The sequence below is a fragment of the Thunnus albacares genome, chromosome 12 (genome assembly GCF_914725855.1).
Source record: "Thunnus albacares chromosome 12, fThuAlb1.1, whole genome shotgun sequence".
Lineage (NCBI taxonomy): Eukaryota > Metazoa > Chordata > Actinopteri > Scombriformes > Scombridae > Thunnus > Thunnus albacares.
In genome coordinates this window covers 27,403,055-27,419,797 of record NC_058117.1, presented here as the reverse complement: position 1 = coordinate 27,419,797, position 16,743 = coordinate 27,403,055, and the positions used below count along the sequence as shown (strand labels likewise).

At 38.5% G+C, this 16,743-nt stretch overlaps 1 protein-coding gene across 8 annotated transcripts in view; it reads left to right on the top strand.

The window, feature by feature from the left end:
• Positions 1-16,508, top strand: part of LOC122993274 (receptor-type tyrosine-protein phosphatase N2-like) — a 249,860-nt gene extending 233,352 nt beyond the window's left edge. For all 8 annotated transcript variants that reach the window (XM_044367283.1, XM_044367282.1, XM_044367290.1 and 5 more), the window contains exons 21-23: positions 1,753-1,817; positions 9,465-9,538; positions 12,862-16,508. In XM_044367283.1, the coding sequence (XP_044223218.1) occupies positions 1,753-1,817; positions 9,465-9,538; positions 12,862-12,933 (211 nt within the window). In that variant the 3' untranslated portion in view covers positions 12,934-16,508. The remainder of the gene's footprint in view (positions 1-1,752; positions 1,818-9,464; positions 9,539-12,861) is intronic.
• Positions 16,509-16,743: the final 235 nt, after the last annotated feature.

The following is a 16,743-nucleotide window of genomic DNA, read 5'->3' as shown; positions in this document are numbered from 1 at the left end:
GTGTGTGTGTGTGTGTGTGATGGAGGAGAGAGGGGGGGCATGCAGAAAATAACCAAGACCCTGGTGAAAATGAAATATTCAGAAAGTATGGATGCATGCCAGCACACGCTCACACACACTCACACACACACACATACACACACTTGAGTTTGTTGGATTACACACCAGCCCATCAAATAGGCTGGTAGGGGTGCAGACATCAATTTTCAACACTTGAAATAAATCTAGGATACAAAATATTCTCTCCACATACATTACAGAGTCTAATTCATTTTTTTTTTCCTCTCGAGCTCCGCGCTTCGGCTGTCTGTTCAGTTTGTGTTGTGTTGCCGTTTGCTTTTAGAAAAAGATGTACATGCTTTCTCTCTAGCAACCCGTTGTTGCTAAACGGGTTTATGTTTTGATGTTATTTAATTCCTGACCAAAAAAAAAAAAAAAACCTACTTCAGCCTTTCTGTTCCATAATTATATGCCTTTGAAGTTGTTTATCCCCTTGAAATAGCATTAGAAGACTCATAAACCTCCACATATTAAATCTGTCTGACTGCTGCTCACCAGCTTAACACAGGAGTCAGGTTGCATCTGTCTTCACTCCAACAACCATCAGCTGCAAAAAACAATAACTTGAATATGGCGGAGGTACTTAAGTTGCGTTGTTTATAGTAAATCTGTGGCTGTTTGTTATTCAGATTTCATAACTTTACGGTGCAGTTTTTTAAAGCAGAGTTGCCAGTTAGTCTGTTAACATTTCAAAACCGTATTATGAGGTTACAATCTGATTTAAATCTTGCCATGTATTCGTCCTTGTCTGGATAAAAAATACAGTGCTGACAGTCTAAACTTGGAGCATGGCAAGAAAACAAACACTCTTAACACAAAAACAGTGACTGAGCAGGTTCACTGTCTGTGCTTGAACACGTCAGATTGTAACGTTATGTGAAGCTTTCACTGGGATTTCTGATGCTTGCATGTGAAACTGGGATGAACACGTTTAGTGGTGAATGAAGTCGTCTGTGTCTACTGACAGGCTGCATCAGCACCGGTTTTTTTATGTAGTCAAGGACATTCTCAGCTTCATTTTTGGTCGATACGTGTGGTACAGTTGGAACTGGAAATTATTTTGTTGTTGTTGTTGATGTTGGATTAGTTGCAGCTAATTAACCAGTCCATTTAAAAAAGTCACCAGTCACCCTTGTCAACACATTTTAGAGTTAAAGTTAGATATTTACTTAACTAGAAGATTTCTTTGAGAGCAGTGCAGTTTTTGTTAGTGTTGATGTTGTTGCTGTTTTTTGAAGGAGTGATATAGAAACTTTTTATGCAATGTATAAAGACAAAACAGTGTTTAAGATCCTGTTTAAAGTCTTTTATTTTAAAATGAACACATTGTGGACAAACTAAAGACAACTGTCTAACACAATGTCTACAGTGAGACTCTCTACTTACACTCATTAACCCTGTGAAGTTTATTTCAGCAGAAGAGGTTTCCAACTACTGTGCATATTTATGTTGATTACAGGAGAATGAGACTAAAATAACAAAATATTATTCGTCATTAGAATAAAGATGTGAACTTTATAACAAAGTAATATCAAAGTATCAACTTGTATTAAACTGATGACTAGTAATAATCTAAAAATTACTTAATCACATCTTTAACATTCAATTAATTCTTTGTCTCTTTTCCCCCCTCTCTCTCTCTCTCTTCCTCACCCCCCATTCTGTCTCTTTGTCTCTCGCCCACCCGTGCAGTGACGGTTCAGGAAGAACTGGGACCTACATCCTGATCGACATGGTCCTCAACAAGATGGCTAAAGGTGGGTGTTGCCTTAATTTTTTTTCCCTCCCCCCCTTCACCCTCTCTTGCTGTGCGGAGAGGCGTTACCATGGCAACATGTTGTTGTTGTTGGGTTTTTTGTTTTTGCCCCAGCTGTAGTCGGCAGTGTGTAAATTGCACCCAAAAGAGAATTTATTATGGAAAAGTTAGAAAATAATGCTCATTAATTACTGAATTAGAGTCATAATTAAAAATTAAAAACAATTTACACAAAAACATCAAAATCACTCAATCAACCATATCATTTGTATCTGAGCCAAAGAAAGCCAAGTTGTTTTTTCTTTATATATATATATATATAACACTGATATCTATTAGTTTAAAGTCTCCTTCTACTCAAAAACATGTTTTTCTTCTAGTTCCTGGATGTTTGAGCTCACTATGCAGAATGATGTGTGTGCAGAGTTTGACACTGTTTTCACCTTCATCTGCTGAAAGTTTAAAGTTTCTCTGAGCTCATTGAAAGTCTCATTTTAAGGGGGCGGGGTCTACGAGCATGATTTGTGACATCACAAATAGTTTTGAAAGCCAGTCGTGGTCCGATAATTAACTTACAGAAGTGTGATGTGGAAACTTGAAGCCTCCGGTGCACAACCACTGAGAACAGACTTTACAGTGAAGGAGGAGACATCTTGTTGAACAGTTGAACTTCTGAAATGAAACAGATTTGCATATTTATAGATTCTTGGATTTTTAACGAGAGAGAAGAAGAGTAGATGCCATTTTGAGGATTTTAACAAGATATTTGAACTTTTTTTTGTGGAAAAACCATATCAGACACAAATTATTATTCAAATTGGAGTCTTTTATATACATGTTAAACATGTCTGGAGGGGATATTTAAACTTAATTACCGCTAATAAATATCTATTTCATTATCTCAGCAAATGCCGCTTTGGGAACGTACTGCAGGTTGTTTCTCCACTTTTTCCTCTCCTTTGTGCCAATAAAGCACTTTTAAAAATCCGGACAAAGAAGGACCAAGTAGCTTTCATGGTGTGATAAGAGAGAGAGAGAGAGAGAGACTGATAATGGAAAGAAAAATAACATGTGGAAAACCTGAGTATGTTCCTACGTTTAATAAAGTCTACAAACTGTTTTAAATTAGCCTGAGTTGACCACGAACACTTTATTTGAAGTGACATCAGGACTCACAGCCAGCGCATTTTAAGTGACTAGTAAATGCATGATAATTACTATAATTACAACTTGATATAATAAACACAGTGTAGTGATTATGAAAGGGACTGAATATTTCATGGGGCTGTGGAAGTTAATGACAGGATGTTAAATGATCATTTCCTGAAGTGATTGTATTCTGTTTTATAGAGTACTCAGATTCTTTGTTGTGGCTACAAGTAACTCACACTTTTCATTTTGGCAAGGAGGCCATTCTCTAAGCTTGAATTTACATTTACAGATATTTTTTTTTCTTAATAGTGCTGCATATGTTCAAATCTTTGATGTCTCACATAAGAAAAACCTGCCAACAGATAAAAAGTACATCAGACACATCACAAAGGCCTGCAAACAAAAAAATCTCCTGTTGCTCCTACAAAATTACATTCATATACGACTGAATTGCAACAGCAAATACGTTGTACATAATGAGAATGTTGTTAATTAACATATTTGTCAAGTTACAAAAACGTCATTGATGACTGTATGAGTAAAATATTCAGAGACGTTTTTGGGTTTTTTTTCCCGCCAAAGTATCTGATCTTGCAGTACAACATCCGCTAGTAGTAACTACAGCAATATTAGAAACTTATGGTTGTTTGTTGGCGCTGGCAGCAGTTTGTTAAGGTTAGAGAAAGATCGTGGTCGTGGTTGAAGCACATGTTTGTTAACATTAAAGCGAAATGACGATCTGTCACTAATCTTAACTAAACCGAACATCACGCAGGATGTGAACGCCGCTGTCTGTCATCAGAGTCTCGTATCTTGTACGACCACCATCTTCCCCGACCTCCTTCCTCCAACTTCAGTCTGATATATAAATGTAGCATTTTATTCATTCAAAAAAATTATACTTGTGATCATAATCCAGGCAGCGAACATAATATAGAAAACAATTTAGTTGTATATAAATGCAATTTCTCAGAGTGTTGAGTTTTTCAAACTTTTTTAGCTAAATGCCATTTTCTACTTCTTGCATGATGGTTGTGTTTGTATTGAGTTTTTGTTAAGTAGCTAAGGAGTTATATTTCATAAATAAAGAGTAATTACTGCAGTATGTAGGACGAGTGGTGACGTATAACAATGTAAGTGATGCACTGTTGAAAATAACTACAGATTTCTGTTAAAATGTGAAGCTTAAAACCAGATTATACTCTGTTATCATTAACAGAACATAAGTAAAAGATTTACAAGAATTGTAGTTAGTTTGTTGGCTGGTTTTACGTGTGTGTGTGTGTGTGTGTGTGTGTGTGTGTGTGTGTGTGTGAACGTCTTTTTGCTTCTTTGTATGTGTGTGTGTGTGTGACTCTGGTGTCCCATGGTGGTGCTGCTGCTGTAGCAGAACGAGCTCCTGGGTCTTTAATTCCAGATCAAAGGGTCAGTCGGGCATCAGGGGCCTTTTCCCAGGCTGTCACACTGTGATCGGGGGCCCCAGGGCCCCTCCTCAGCACCTAGGGGCCTGGGAGGGAAGGGTGGGGCTAGATGGACGTTGGTAGGGATGAGGGGTCGGGCTGGGGGTGAGGGTGAGGGAGGGGGGCATCCTCTGTACCCTTTTATCTCTGTCCTCAATCCCAAATTTACTGTGAAAGAAAAAAGTTCTCAACATTGATTTTTCTTCTCTCAGTTTCTTCAAAAATGAAGAATCCAAAAAAAAATATGTCACTGACGACAACTGATAGCGTCTTCACAACCACACTGTCTGTTCCACTGCTCACCAGATGATGATAGTGATGCAGAAATGAGAAAAGAGAAGGATGTGGAACAGATTAAACTGTTTTTACATTGTTTTGGAGCTTCATTGTACAGCAGAACAACAACTTTCAGGAAAAAAATTCAGATTTAGTCACTGCAGAGTAGAGGAGAAACCTGCTGTGATGAATTTTAGTGATAATAGTCGTCCTGCTTGCTTTGGTGCTCAGAGAAGTCATTTAATGTACCAGATATGTGCACTTTACTACAGGAAATAGTACAAACAATCTAACTTTTGCATTTCAAATTTTATAAAATAGACCCTTAAAAAGTTTTTCATGGATATATTTTTTTTCAAGCTGACTCATTTAGCTGTGGGTCCACACTCAAATCAAATAATCAAATAATTTAGTCTGCATTCTGCTTTTGTAAGTATATTTTAATTTGTCATTATTTCCAGTATGAAATCAAACAACAGTCAGAATTTGTCATAGTATGAGTATGAAGTTGTGACAGTGACATTTCTTTTGCTAATATTTGGAGTTGCCAACTTTATGATGTCCAGTTAAATTTTATTTTTACTTTATAGCAACAAAAACTTGTTATTATACAAACCAATCTTGCTAGTCGACAGTCAAAAGACAGGACGAAGCGTCTTCATCACTCAGATATAACTGAAGGTGATGTTGGTCAACAGCCGCTCGCTGCTGGTTTGATTCATTTTTAAAGTTTAGTTTGTTCAGTCTCTGTGTGGCGACTTTAAGCTGGTAAAAGCAAGAGTTTAATCTTTGGCTTCACATTTATTCAGAGGATTAATAGTGTGTGAATAAAAAAAAAGCACCATTGTAAACCAACACCAGACCTTCACAGTGCACTTTGACTTATAAATAAACATCATATTTGATAAGCTATTGTCTCTTTTTCAATGGAAGACGGCCATTTTTTTCAGGAGAACAAAACGGAACAAGGTCAGGATGTGTTAGAGAGGTTTATTGTGAGGATCAGAGCGGATTTCACTCCCAATAAAACGACTTTGAGATCTCTGTTAGAAAACAGAAGAGCGATGTCGAGAGGAAACTTTCAGCTGTGCTTTGAATGTGAGCTTTGTTTTGGGAGTTTTGACAGCTTTCTGTATTTTAGTTTATCTAATTGCTTTTTGAAGAGGCTTCATAAACCTGAGGCGTTGTGGAATCTGCTAAACCCATACGCAAGTGTGTAATCCTTCCAGTTAAAACATTAAAATCCCCCAAACTGGAGTTATGAGAATCTCTCCCAAACGGTGATGACATGACGCTTTATGTTTTCGCCTGCTGTTTGGTAGATAGCTGTAAAACTTTAAATGTTTTCTTTCTCTTCGTTTCATTAGAGTTTTATTGAGGATTGTTGTGGATTTACTCTTTTATTCCTTCCTTATCTGCTCAGTAAAGAAAGGCATTTAAATACAAAACACAGGATCATCATCTTTGAAAACATGACTAACTGTAATAAACTAAGATGCAAAGTAGTAAACGCTGCACTAATCAATATTTTCATATTAACAACGAGTCAAATGACTATGTTTAAGAGAATTATTACACATCTCTATGAAGCATTTTAGCTTCTTTCAGCTCATTGTTTTGGTTTTACAGCTTTACTGTTTAGGTTCACTCCCACCACAATATCAAATTTATAGGAGATAATAACGTCAGTGTTGTGTTTATGGCTTTTTCTACTGCCTCAAAGTAGCTAAAAAATACTCTGATATTGCTTCTTTGACTTGAGAAAATGATTTGAACACCTCTCCCGACAATGATAAAAAGGCAGTGATCATTAAAGAAACACCAATAAAGAAAAAAAGCAATATAATTTCCAGATCAGCTTCAGTTTATTTTGCCTTTTTAAAGGTTTTATCACCAAGATTTAAACCTCCGTAATGAAATATGTTCATAAAATCTTCTCGGTTAAATAGGCTGGTTTTTCCTGCACTACATCACTGTTCTCAGCTCTCCATCCCCCCTTATTTTGGGTTTTTTTTTTTGTCTGTCCTAAGAAGCTAGAGGGCCCCCAGGTTTGCAGGCTTCAAAGACACAAAATCACTCCTGTTTCCCTCAGCCTCCTCCTCCTCCTCCTCCTCCTCCTCCTCCTCCTCCTCCTCCTCCCCCCCTTTCTCTCCATTCCCACTCCTTTTCTCCCAAGGAATGAATTGTAAATTTGTCCGAGAATTATGGCAGTGTTGCAGGGTTGAGGAGGTATTGCTGTGGTTCTCACGTTTTTTTTTTTTTTTTCCTTCTTCTTCTTTTCCAAAAGGCTGCCCCATTTCCCTCCTCTCTCTTATGTTACCCCCCCCCCCCCCCCCCCCCCCCGCCCTTCTCCGTCCCCCGTCCCCACCACACCACCACCTCCACCACTACCCACCTCCCTCCTCTTCATCTTAAGAATCGAATGAAACCCATCGAGTGCTGGAGAGCTTTTCAGCATCCCTCCGTTTCTTTTCGCTTTTTTTTTTTTTCAGGTCCAGCTGGTAACCTTGGCCCTCGGCCTCGGCTTTCGGGGGTCTTTCGCGGCCTCCTCAAGGGCCCTGTCTTTCTTTTTTTTTTTTTTTTTTTATCTTTCTCTCCTCCTTCTCCTCTTGTATAGCCCACCACCCCACCTTCCTCAGTCCCACTCCTCGACCTCCACCCTGAAGCGAGGGTCTTGCCGAGGAGGGAAGCTCAAAATTAGGTTTTTTTTTTCTTTTTTTTCATGCCTCCACCATCTCCTTCAAGGGAGAGGGTTTGCAAAGAGGGAAAGCTCAAATAAGGCGATTTTTTTTTTTTTTTTTTTTCCCTTTTTAATACCGTCCATTTTGAGGTTTATCAGAACCTGCACAATAGCCCTCGGCTTGTTAAGTCCTCCCCTCAAAAAAAAAAAAAAAAAAAAAAAAAAGAAAAACTAAAGCAGTGAGTTGTGTGTTGCAGCTTTCCTGGCTAGAAGGGAGTCTATTGTGTTGTTAAAAGGAGGGAGAAAAAAAAAAAAAAAGCTCACAAAACCTGTGAAACAGAAAGAGAAAATGGTGTGAATGAGCAGTTCTCCCACCATTCATTTTCCTCTTCATACAGGCAAGAAAAAAAAACGAAGTGTTATTATGTGTCACAACAAGAAGAAAGTAAAGAGAATTCTTGCGCTTTTTGTTTCTTCAGAATTGGGATAGAAGAGGAGGAGGAGGAGGAGGAGGAGAGAAATGGTGAACAGAAAACAAATTAAATGTTTTTTTTTTTCTTTTTCTTCCTCTTGTTCCTCGTGGATTTAATTGTTGCTCCCACCTCTCTTTCTCCTCTCTGTTCTCTCTCCATTTTTGTGTTTCTCTATTTCTATTACGTTTTTCCTGCTTCCCCCTCACCATCTAAATGTTCCCTTTTTCATTAGTCTTTTTCTCCTTTCTCTTCCTTTCACGTGTTTTTTTTCAAATTGTTATGCACCTGCACTAGACTTTACTGTACATTAACAAGCTATAAAAGATGCTCTTGTGACATTATAAGGCAGAGTGTGTGTTAAAAATAAGATAAACTTAATCTGCCTGCCAGAAAACAGAAATTCAGTTCATAATTAAATCTTAAAAAGAAAGAAAGTCATAATTATGTTGGCAAAAATATCCTTTATTTGTTTTTAAGAGCATTAAGTAAGAGCATTAAACATTAGAAATCCGCTTTTTCAAGTGTTAATTCATGTTCATGCACACTTCACATAACTGTTTCTCACTTTCAAGGTTGTTGAAATCAGTTGTTGGATGTTTTTCTCAACTTTCATTTGTTTCTATTTCCAAGTTTGCACTCAACTCATCCTCCAACACATTTACAGATATCGAACTTTGAGGAATTTAAACATGTTGTTTTTTTCACTTGACAAAAAAGCCAAACTTGCACAAACTACACTGTCTACTAGAAATAAAATATAGTCTAAATCTGGATTTAAATCAGGATTATTAGATCAATGAATAAATTAACAGGTTTACTGATCTGAACAGACTTTCAGTACTTACTATACTTACTTTATACAAGGTGACACGTTTCAGTAAACAAAAAAAAGTATTGAGGTTCAATACACTCAGTACCTATAAAAGTGTGTCTGTTTTTGTGGAGTTATGGGATTGTAATCTGTTTGTAATGTATCACAATGTTAAGTAATCTGAGCAATGTTTGGCCAGAGGTCATTCAACCAACTGCTGGCAGCCGCACTGTCATCAGCTGCAGGGCATCGTGCCAGTCTGGCACACAACCAGACCGACTGGCACAGACACACACACACTCTAACACACACACACACACTCTAACACACACACACTTTAACACACACACAGGCATGTCAGATTTTGGCAGAGGCTGACAGAGTGCTAGTGGGCAACCATCCTGAGCTCAAAGGCTACAGGACGACTTTCAAAGACCAACAAGGAGCTTTAAAATCGACTCCGTTTCTTTTAAAGAACGCCACAAACATGCAGGCCTGTGATTTCACAAAGTCCTCTCCGACGTTTCTTTCTTTTTTTTTTTTTTTTGTTCCTCTCTTTATCTATTTTCATCTCGACAACAAAACACCAGCACCGAGCTGCTTGTAGAGTCAGTGTGTGTTTGTTTGTGCAGAGAGGATGAATGTAATCGCCTTTTGCTGTTCCAAAGAGAATCGGTATAAAACATGAGGTTGACAGATGTTAGCTGGATTATCTTGGTGGTGCTTTGAACGCAGTCCAACACCATTTTCTTTGTGTGTTTCTGTGTTTCTGTGTGTGTGCGTGTGTGCATGACAGGTGCCAAGGAGATTGATATTGCAGCGACTCTGGAGCACCTGCGAGACCAGAGGCCGGGGATGGTGCAGACCAAGGTAACACACACACACACACACACACACACACACACACCTGAATCCTGTTTGTTCATGTGGAAAAATTGCGGTTCGTGGCAGTGAGGATGATGGATGGATACATATATATATATATATATATATATATATATATATATTATAACAATCTTACATTGTGTTTTTAGACAGTAAAGATCCTGCTGACAGTAAAGTCCTTATGCATAAATGACAGCATAGATCAGTGAAAGGAGCTTTTTGCACAGCATGCATCGCAGAACAAAGAAATGCTTGTAACTGCAAGATAAATATATAAGCAGGAGAATAAAGTACAAATGTTTGTGGTGGTGACTGAACACTTAAACCATAAAGAATAACCTCTACAGATGCATTAAAGCCCAGAAACAGGAAGAAAAACAGGAGACACCTGGAGATATTGGGAAAGAGGCGGAATACACATACATAGTGCAGAGACGCCCACTCAAATTTAGTCAAAGTCCAAGATAAGTGAAATTGAGGAATATCTCATTCTTCTTTTGCATTTGAGGGTGCCAAAGAGTCTGGCAAAACAGGATGAGACTTGTCACGCAATGCATACACACACATAGCTTGTCTTCAGTATAAAAAAGGCATGTCGCGTTCTGTAACCGTATCCGTCTATGTTGTTGGTGAGGCACTGTGAAATAAAAGAGATTCCCCATCTGACACCTGTGTCTTGACCATCTGATTCCTCTGTCGTCCGCCTCTTTCTGCCGCAACGATACCCAGATCTCCTTCCTGTAACTTTTCTCTACTGGTGTTAAGAGAGGAGGCGCGGTCACACCAGCACGACATTCACCCTGCGTCTCATTCACTTCAATTGAAGCCCATGTGGCCGACATCGTACAGTCAACAGAGAATCATTACTACAAAGTGCAGAGTCTCAGGCACAGTTTACAGGTCATGATCGCACTGCTCGATATTTAGTTATTGCACATGTTGACCTGTGACATCATTGGCACTGAAAGCTAATGTGGGTGCATGTACAATAAAGTGGTATAATGCAACACAATACAGCAATAACATTACTTTTCCCAGTAACGCCATAGTGGATCACATTGATTTTCATTACTGTTAATGGCCTGCTGAAAGCGGCGTTGCTGTGTTACTAACATCCCCAACACTTATAAGAACATCAGGCTACTTTTTGCTTTGGCACAAAACATTAGCGTATGGTTAATATAAAATGTTCAAACACAAAAGCAGACCAGAAAAAAAAGTCTGATCTCTTACCTGACAGCCAGTGTTGCATCAAACAGAAGGAGGCGAAGGGAGAATCAAGGACTAAAGACGCCTCTGTTACTTTCAGGGGAGTTTGGAAAGAGAGATCGTCTCTGCAAAGTCACAAGTGTCAACTCTGCATTCTTGCTTCTTATATTTAGTCTTTGCCTGTTGGTGGGATCAAACCTGTGACCTTCCCATCACAGAACAGCCTCTCTAACCTTCAATATTACCTCCATTAACGCTCCATTTTATCTTAAAGTCTCACGTTGACTGGTAGTCTCTGTGCCTTTTTGTGAGATTGGTGGGATTTGCAGTTTTTTTTTTGGGACTCATTCCTCCGGATCGGGCGAGATCAATCGATCTCTGAAAAGTAATTGAACAGGGATTACAGTCGGGTCTGCTCAGATCACTGAGGAATATGTATAGAATTCAAATGGGGGGTGATAATCTGTGCTAAAACCTGCTCCTGGGATACCAGTATCAGAAGTTCTCCATCTTAGTTGTTTGAACTGAATGAAAAACCAAGCATGTGCATTTGAAATAGAGTTTCATCAAGTTCAGCCTGCATGAAAATTAGCTTATTTGGAAAGAATTGTGTCTTTTAAGTGCTACAATTTATTAATTTTAATCTCTATTATTTTACTAATAGGGATTACAGAGCTAATTTTAAAGAATAAAATCATTTATCAGTCGTTTCTTGGTCAAATAATCCACTTTTTACACAAAATTAATTCATGATTGACAGATTCTATTAATCACACTTCTTCACAGCCTCAGAGACCTCAGAGCTTTACCTAAAACAACCTGAGTCATTCCTCATCACACACCGCACGCAGAATGACGCCGAGTCAGCCTGGAAACTTACCAGCTGACCTGCGAACATAATTAGAAAGAAAAGCTTGGATGTGTGTAAAACATCAGCGGTATCGATCCGGGCTTTATTAAACCATGTATCCTGAACGAACGGCTGCCGCCACGGCTGCTCTCTTGGCATCCCTCACACGTTGATTCCCCTCGTGGTCGGCGGCAAGTCGCGGCCTCAGCACTCTGCTTTCATTTATGATTTTGATGCGAAGGAAAGATGTCGTGCTGGGTCCCTCATCTTCCACTTCCTGCAACGATACAGTAAAAATTAATGTTCAGCACATTTAGAGCTTACAGAAATGACCTCTTAAGTTGCAAAGTTTACAGTAATCCTGCTAAACATCACATTTAGTTTAAATGATAGAGACCTAATACTTAACAATAGATAAAGAGCACTGTCCTTTACTGCCTCTATTTGATTGATTATATATATTCTAGCATATTTTTACCAGAATATTATACAATATTCCATATTGTCAGTTAAATCAATTGATTTCCCAGTAAAAACATGCATGTTCCTGGTAGTTTTTTTTGTTTTTCAGTACTGAGAAGTGTTTGCAGCAGTCTGTATGTAGCCTGATGGCAAAACTGCCACCAAGAACTCCACATACCTTTTTGTACTTTTGGTATCTGGCTGTTTTTCCTGGTTTGGGATAGGCCTCTTAGTTCTACATATAAATTTTAGTCAATAGTTTGCTTCCAACTTTGTGCCAGCAGTTCAGGGAAGACCCTATCAAATGCCCCCGTGCACAAAGCCACCTCCATAAAGAAACGGTTTTCTTAGTTTGCTGTGGAAGAGCGCTGACCTCACCTCCATCCGACACCTTCGGGATGAGCTGGAACGCCAACCACGAGCCAGACCTTATTACCCATCATCAGTGTAATGCTCTTGTGGTTGAATGGGAGCAAATCCCTGCAGCCAGACTCCCAACATCTGGTGGAAAACATGAAACTAGAAGAGTGGAGGATGTTATAGCAGCACATTAATGATCATGGTTCTGGACTTAGATGTTTAACAATCACATTTTAGTGAGTAAATGAAACAGATTAGCATGTGGGGAACAAAAGTAGGATGTCACATCTCCTCAGCCTCAGTGAAAATGATGCCTTTTGTCTCTGCAGGAGCATCAGGAGCATCATCCTGCCATCTGAGCAACTTGTATCACTCAATTTCTCAACTTTCCTTGTGTCTTCTCTTTCTCTTTCTTCTCTCTCTGCAGGATCAGTTTGAGTTTGCGCTGACGGCCGTTGCGGAGGAGGTGAATGCTATACTGAAAGCTCTTCCACAGTAGGAAGGAGCACCTCCTTCTGAAAGTCCTCTCCTGACTCCTCTGGAGGACTGACCCTGCTATTACTTCCTTGTGTCCCTCCTTTCATCTCCTCCTTTCTCTGTTTTTAGTCTCATTCTTTCTTTTTTCCCCTTTTCGTCATCCTTGTTTTTCCTGTCTCCTCTTCTCTTCGTCCAATCTTTCCTTTTTCCTCGTCTTTCCCCTCCAGTCCTTTCATCTTGTCACCTCCTCCTTCCTCCCCTTCTCTCATTTTCTATCCCTCTTGTTTCCTCCTCCCATCTCTCCTTCCCCTCATCCTCCATTCACCTCTTTGTTTCTCTCTGTTTTACCCAATCCTTTCAAATCTTCGCTCCTCTTTTCCCCTCATCCTCATCGTCTCGTGCTCTTTCACCTCTCTCCCTCTCATCTTCTTCCCTTCATCCAGTCTCGCTATTTTGTCTCCTTCTTTTCCTCTTCTTACCGTACTTCCTCTTCTCATCACCTCCTCCCATCTCATTAGTGAACATTGTGCCAGGAAACCGTCAAACCGATCCTGTACATAGATAGACCTTCCTTCTATTGTAATAATCCATGCAGCCTGTTTTCCAAAGTGTCATTTCACTGCATTTAAACACATTTTGATAGATTGATGACAAAATGTTTGTTTTTGAGAAAGTATATTTATCATAGTTTTTTTGTTTCAAGATGAGCATTGACCTCATGGGCATCAGCTAAGTAGAGCAAAGTTTTGCACGATAGTAGTTCAATCTTAAAGTTTTTTGCATCCTAATTGCCAAAATTGACTTGGTTGAACAATAAGCAGTTCAATCAAAATCAAATCAGTGTTTTTATGCTTTATATCACTTTTCATTTAAGATTTGTGGATTTCGGTCGGACAAACAAGTAATTTGACGACATCACCTTGAGTGTAACAAGCATTTTTTCACTATTTTAAACGATATTGATGATATGGTCGCTTTGCCTTTGTTTTACTAAATTGATGCCCCGGATTGGTCTTTGTTTTGAATGTGTGTGTGTATGTGTGATGTTGATCATCATTTCTGTATCACAAAATCGTGTTTGTGTCAGAGTTTTAGCTTCATGCTTTCCGATATGTTTTCATGCAGTACGCTAGAGTGTCACGGTGCAACTCATCAGCGCCCAGTGTTGGTCGGTAAGGTAGTTATGAGACAAAATATGATTGATATCATCTTCTATTTTTCTTAAAAATAAGTGGAGAAATGTTAAAACATGAGACATTTGGGATTTTCCACAAATTTTATGAAAAATATGCTAAAAAGATGCTAATACTGGATATGAGGTGAAATAAGATATGATCTTTTTTTTTTTCTGTGTGTAATTTTTATTATAATTGTAGAAGCAATATTGTATTTCTTCAACCTGAATCGTTATCTCTTGTGGACAACCAATATTGTGGCTTGTCGGTGAAGTTACACTCATGTCTGCCTTAATAAAAACACAGTAGACGGTCAGGTGAACGTGTCCAGCCACCTGGAAAGCAGCCTGTGTGTAACACTTCATTTTAAAATGGTTTTATTCCAGCGGATTTACCTGTGGATTAAAGGTTTTTCTGTACTTGTACTTAATGAAAATCCTGATAAACACAGAAGAATATGCGGTCTTTAATAATTTGGGGGGCTGGAAGAAACTTTCTGTCCAAAAAGTTTGTGACAGTCTTTCATTTAGCTCCTCAGCAGTGATAATGTGTACTTAAAACGCAGCACACTGGAATGAAGCCATTGTAAAATAAAGTGCTTCTGGCCAGTATCTTTATGATAAGAGAGGATAGTTTTGCTTCTGAACAGCAGTTCTTCTATGTAGCATTAACGGCTGGTTTGTACATGTACAGTAGCTGAACCTGTATTGCATTGGAAACTAGTTTGCGGTGACACTCGTCAGCTGGTTTTCCCAAAAGCATCTTTAAGCTAAACTGTCCTTTTGTTCTGTTGTAAATCAAATCCTGAATTAAAGAACAATACCAATATTTTTGCATGTTTTAGCCCATTTACTGAAAACTACTTGTACTTTACATTACAGCCATCCATCCATTATACAAATGTTGCTGCTTTTCATATTTTTGAACATATTTTATTTACTTTGTAAGCAGCCACTGATTTCTCATCTATTAGGAGTTAATTATTGTTATAATTATAATTATAATGCAGTGCAGACTTTTCAAACCAATCATCTCCTACAGCTACATAACAGTATAACAATAATTGAACTTTGACAAAGATACTGTTTAAATTATATGTGTCTGCTAATTGTTTATTTTCATATTGTACAGAAATGAATACATATGGCTGCCTAGACACTCTGAAAGCATGCATTTCAAAATTATCATCAGTAATAATCATGTTTTTGCTTTGTACTAGAGAAGATAAAACACTGGCATGGTACTTTTAGATGCAATCACACCGACACAAAAGTCACATGACTCACTAATAGTCTATATATTGGACAGTTCTGATAACCTGTCGAACATGAGCATCAGCTCAGAGCTCATTTTGTTCTTTGCTTTTTAAACATGAGGAAATGTGAAAGTGATGAATTTACACATAAACTACTGAGTTTGTGGGTTGAGAGAAATAGTAATACCCATAAATTCTTGGGTTTTGGGGGCAAAGAGAGACGGAATTACCCATAAACCATTGGTGTCTTGTTGGTTGGGGGTTACACACTCTCACTGTTGAGATATAGCTGAACAAACCGTGACGGAGAAAAAAACTTGCAACAGCCTGAAGATGACTTTGGGAAACCAGCTTGTAGTTTCTGTAAAATCAACTTCATTTCACTGCTTTCAATTGGTTGACAGTGAATGAACAGTTTTAAAGATTTTATCTTAATTCTAGTATTGTACGTCCAATCTTATCTGAGTCACCAGTAATACACTATGATACTAGTGCATGGCTATTTATTCAGCAAATCAGTGTGCTGTACTCTCCTGTGGCCTAAAGACAATCTTAGCAAACAAGCAAAACGGTTTATCTATTGACTTTACTTCAGATTATTTATTGCACGAGAAGCTCCAAATACCTTAAAAGTACAAAAAGCCAAGGATTATCATATCTCAACTGTGCAGATCACGGTTAAAGCGAGTCGAAAGGTGGTGCAGTATCAATATGATGTAACGCTGCAGCAAGCTGGTGTCATGTTGTTGGAATCGACTCCACTTTTCGTCATAAAGCTGAAACATGCTGCAAGAAATGCTCCTTGTAACAGCTTGTTTTCTCTGACTTTTTAAAAGATACTGTCATTTATGTTATGAAATTATGGAAATGAGTGAAACCGCACTGAAAGAATTGAAAATATCTGATCCTACTTGCCAAAACTAAACTGGTTATAATGGTTTGTTTGTTTTTTTTTTGCGGTGAGGATGCTCAGTACGTCATATTTCCCTTGATGTTCTTCTTTCTTTCACACAATCCATGAAGTATCAATAGATGGCTGGTCTGTTGCATTAACACCTTGTATATAGACCAAAAAAAAAGAAAAAGAAAAAACAGAAGATATTTTGTTCTATTGGTGTAAACAACTTGTGAATAAAGTCTCATTGTCGATGCAGTATTGTAATGCAACACCTGACTTGTGAGTTTTTGTTTGTTTGCTGTGTTTTTTTTACCACTGTTGTGCATGACTCTTGTGCTTGGGACATCATTTCTAGCATGTGGGTGGGCGATGATTTGTACAACCAGCTGCAAGTCAAGTCAGATATAAGTTAGACTTGATACGAAGCGACTTCCTGTAGTTGACAGTGTTTGCAGCTCGATATTCACCTCATCTCAGTTCTTTATCCTTCAGACACCCGCTGAA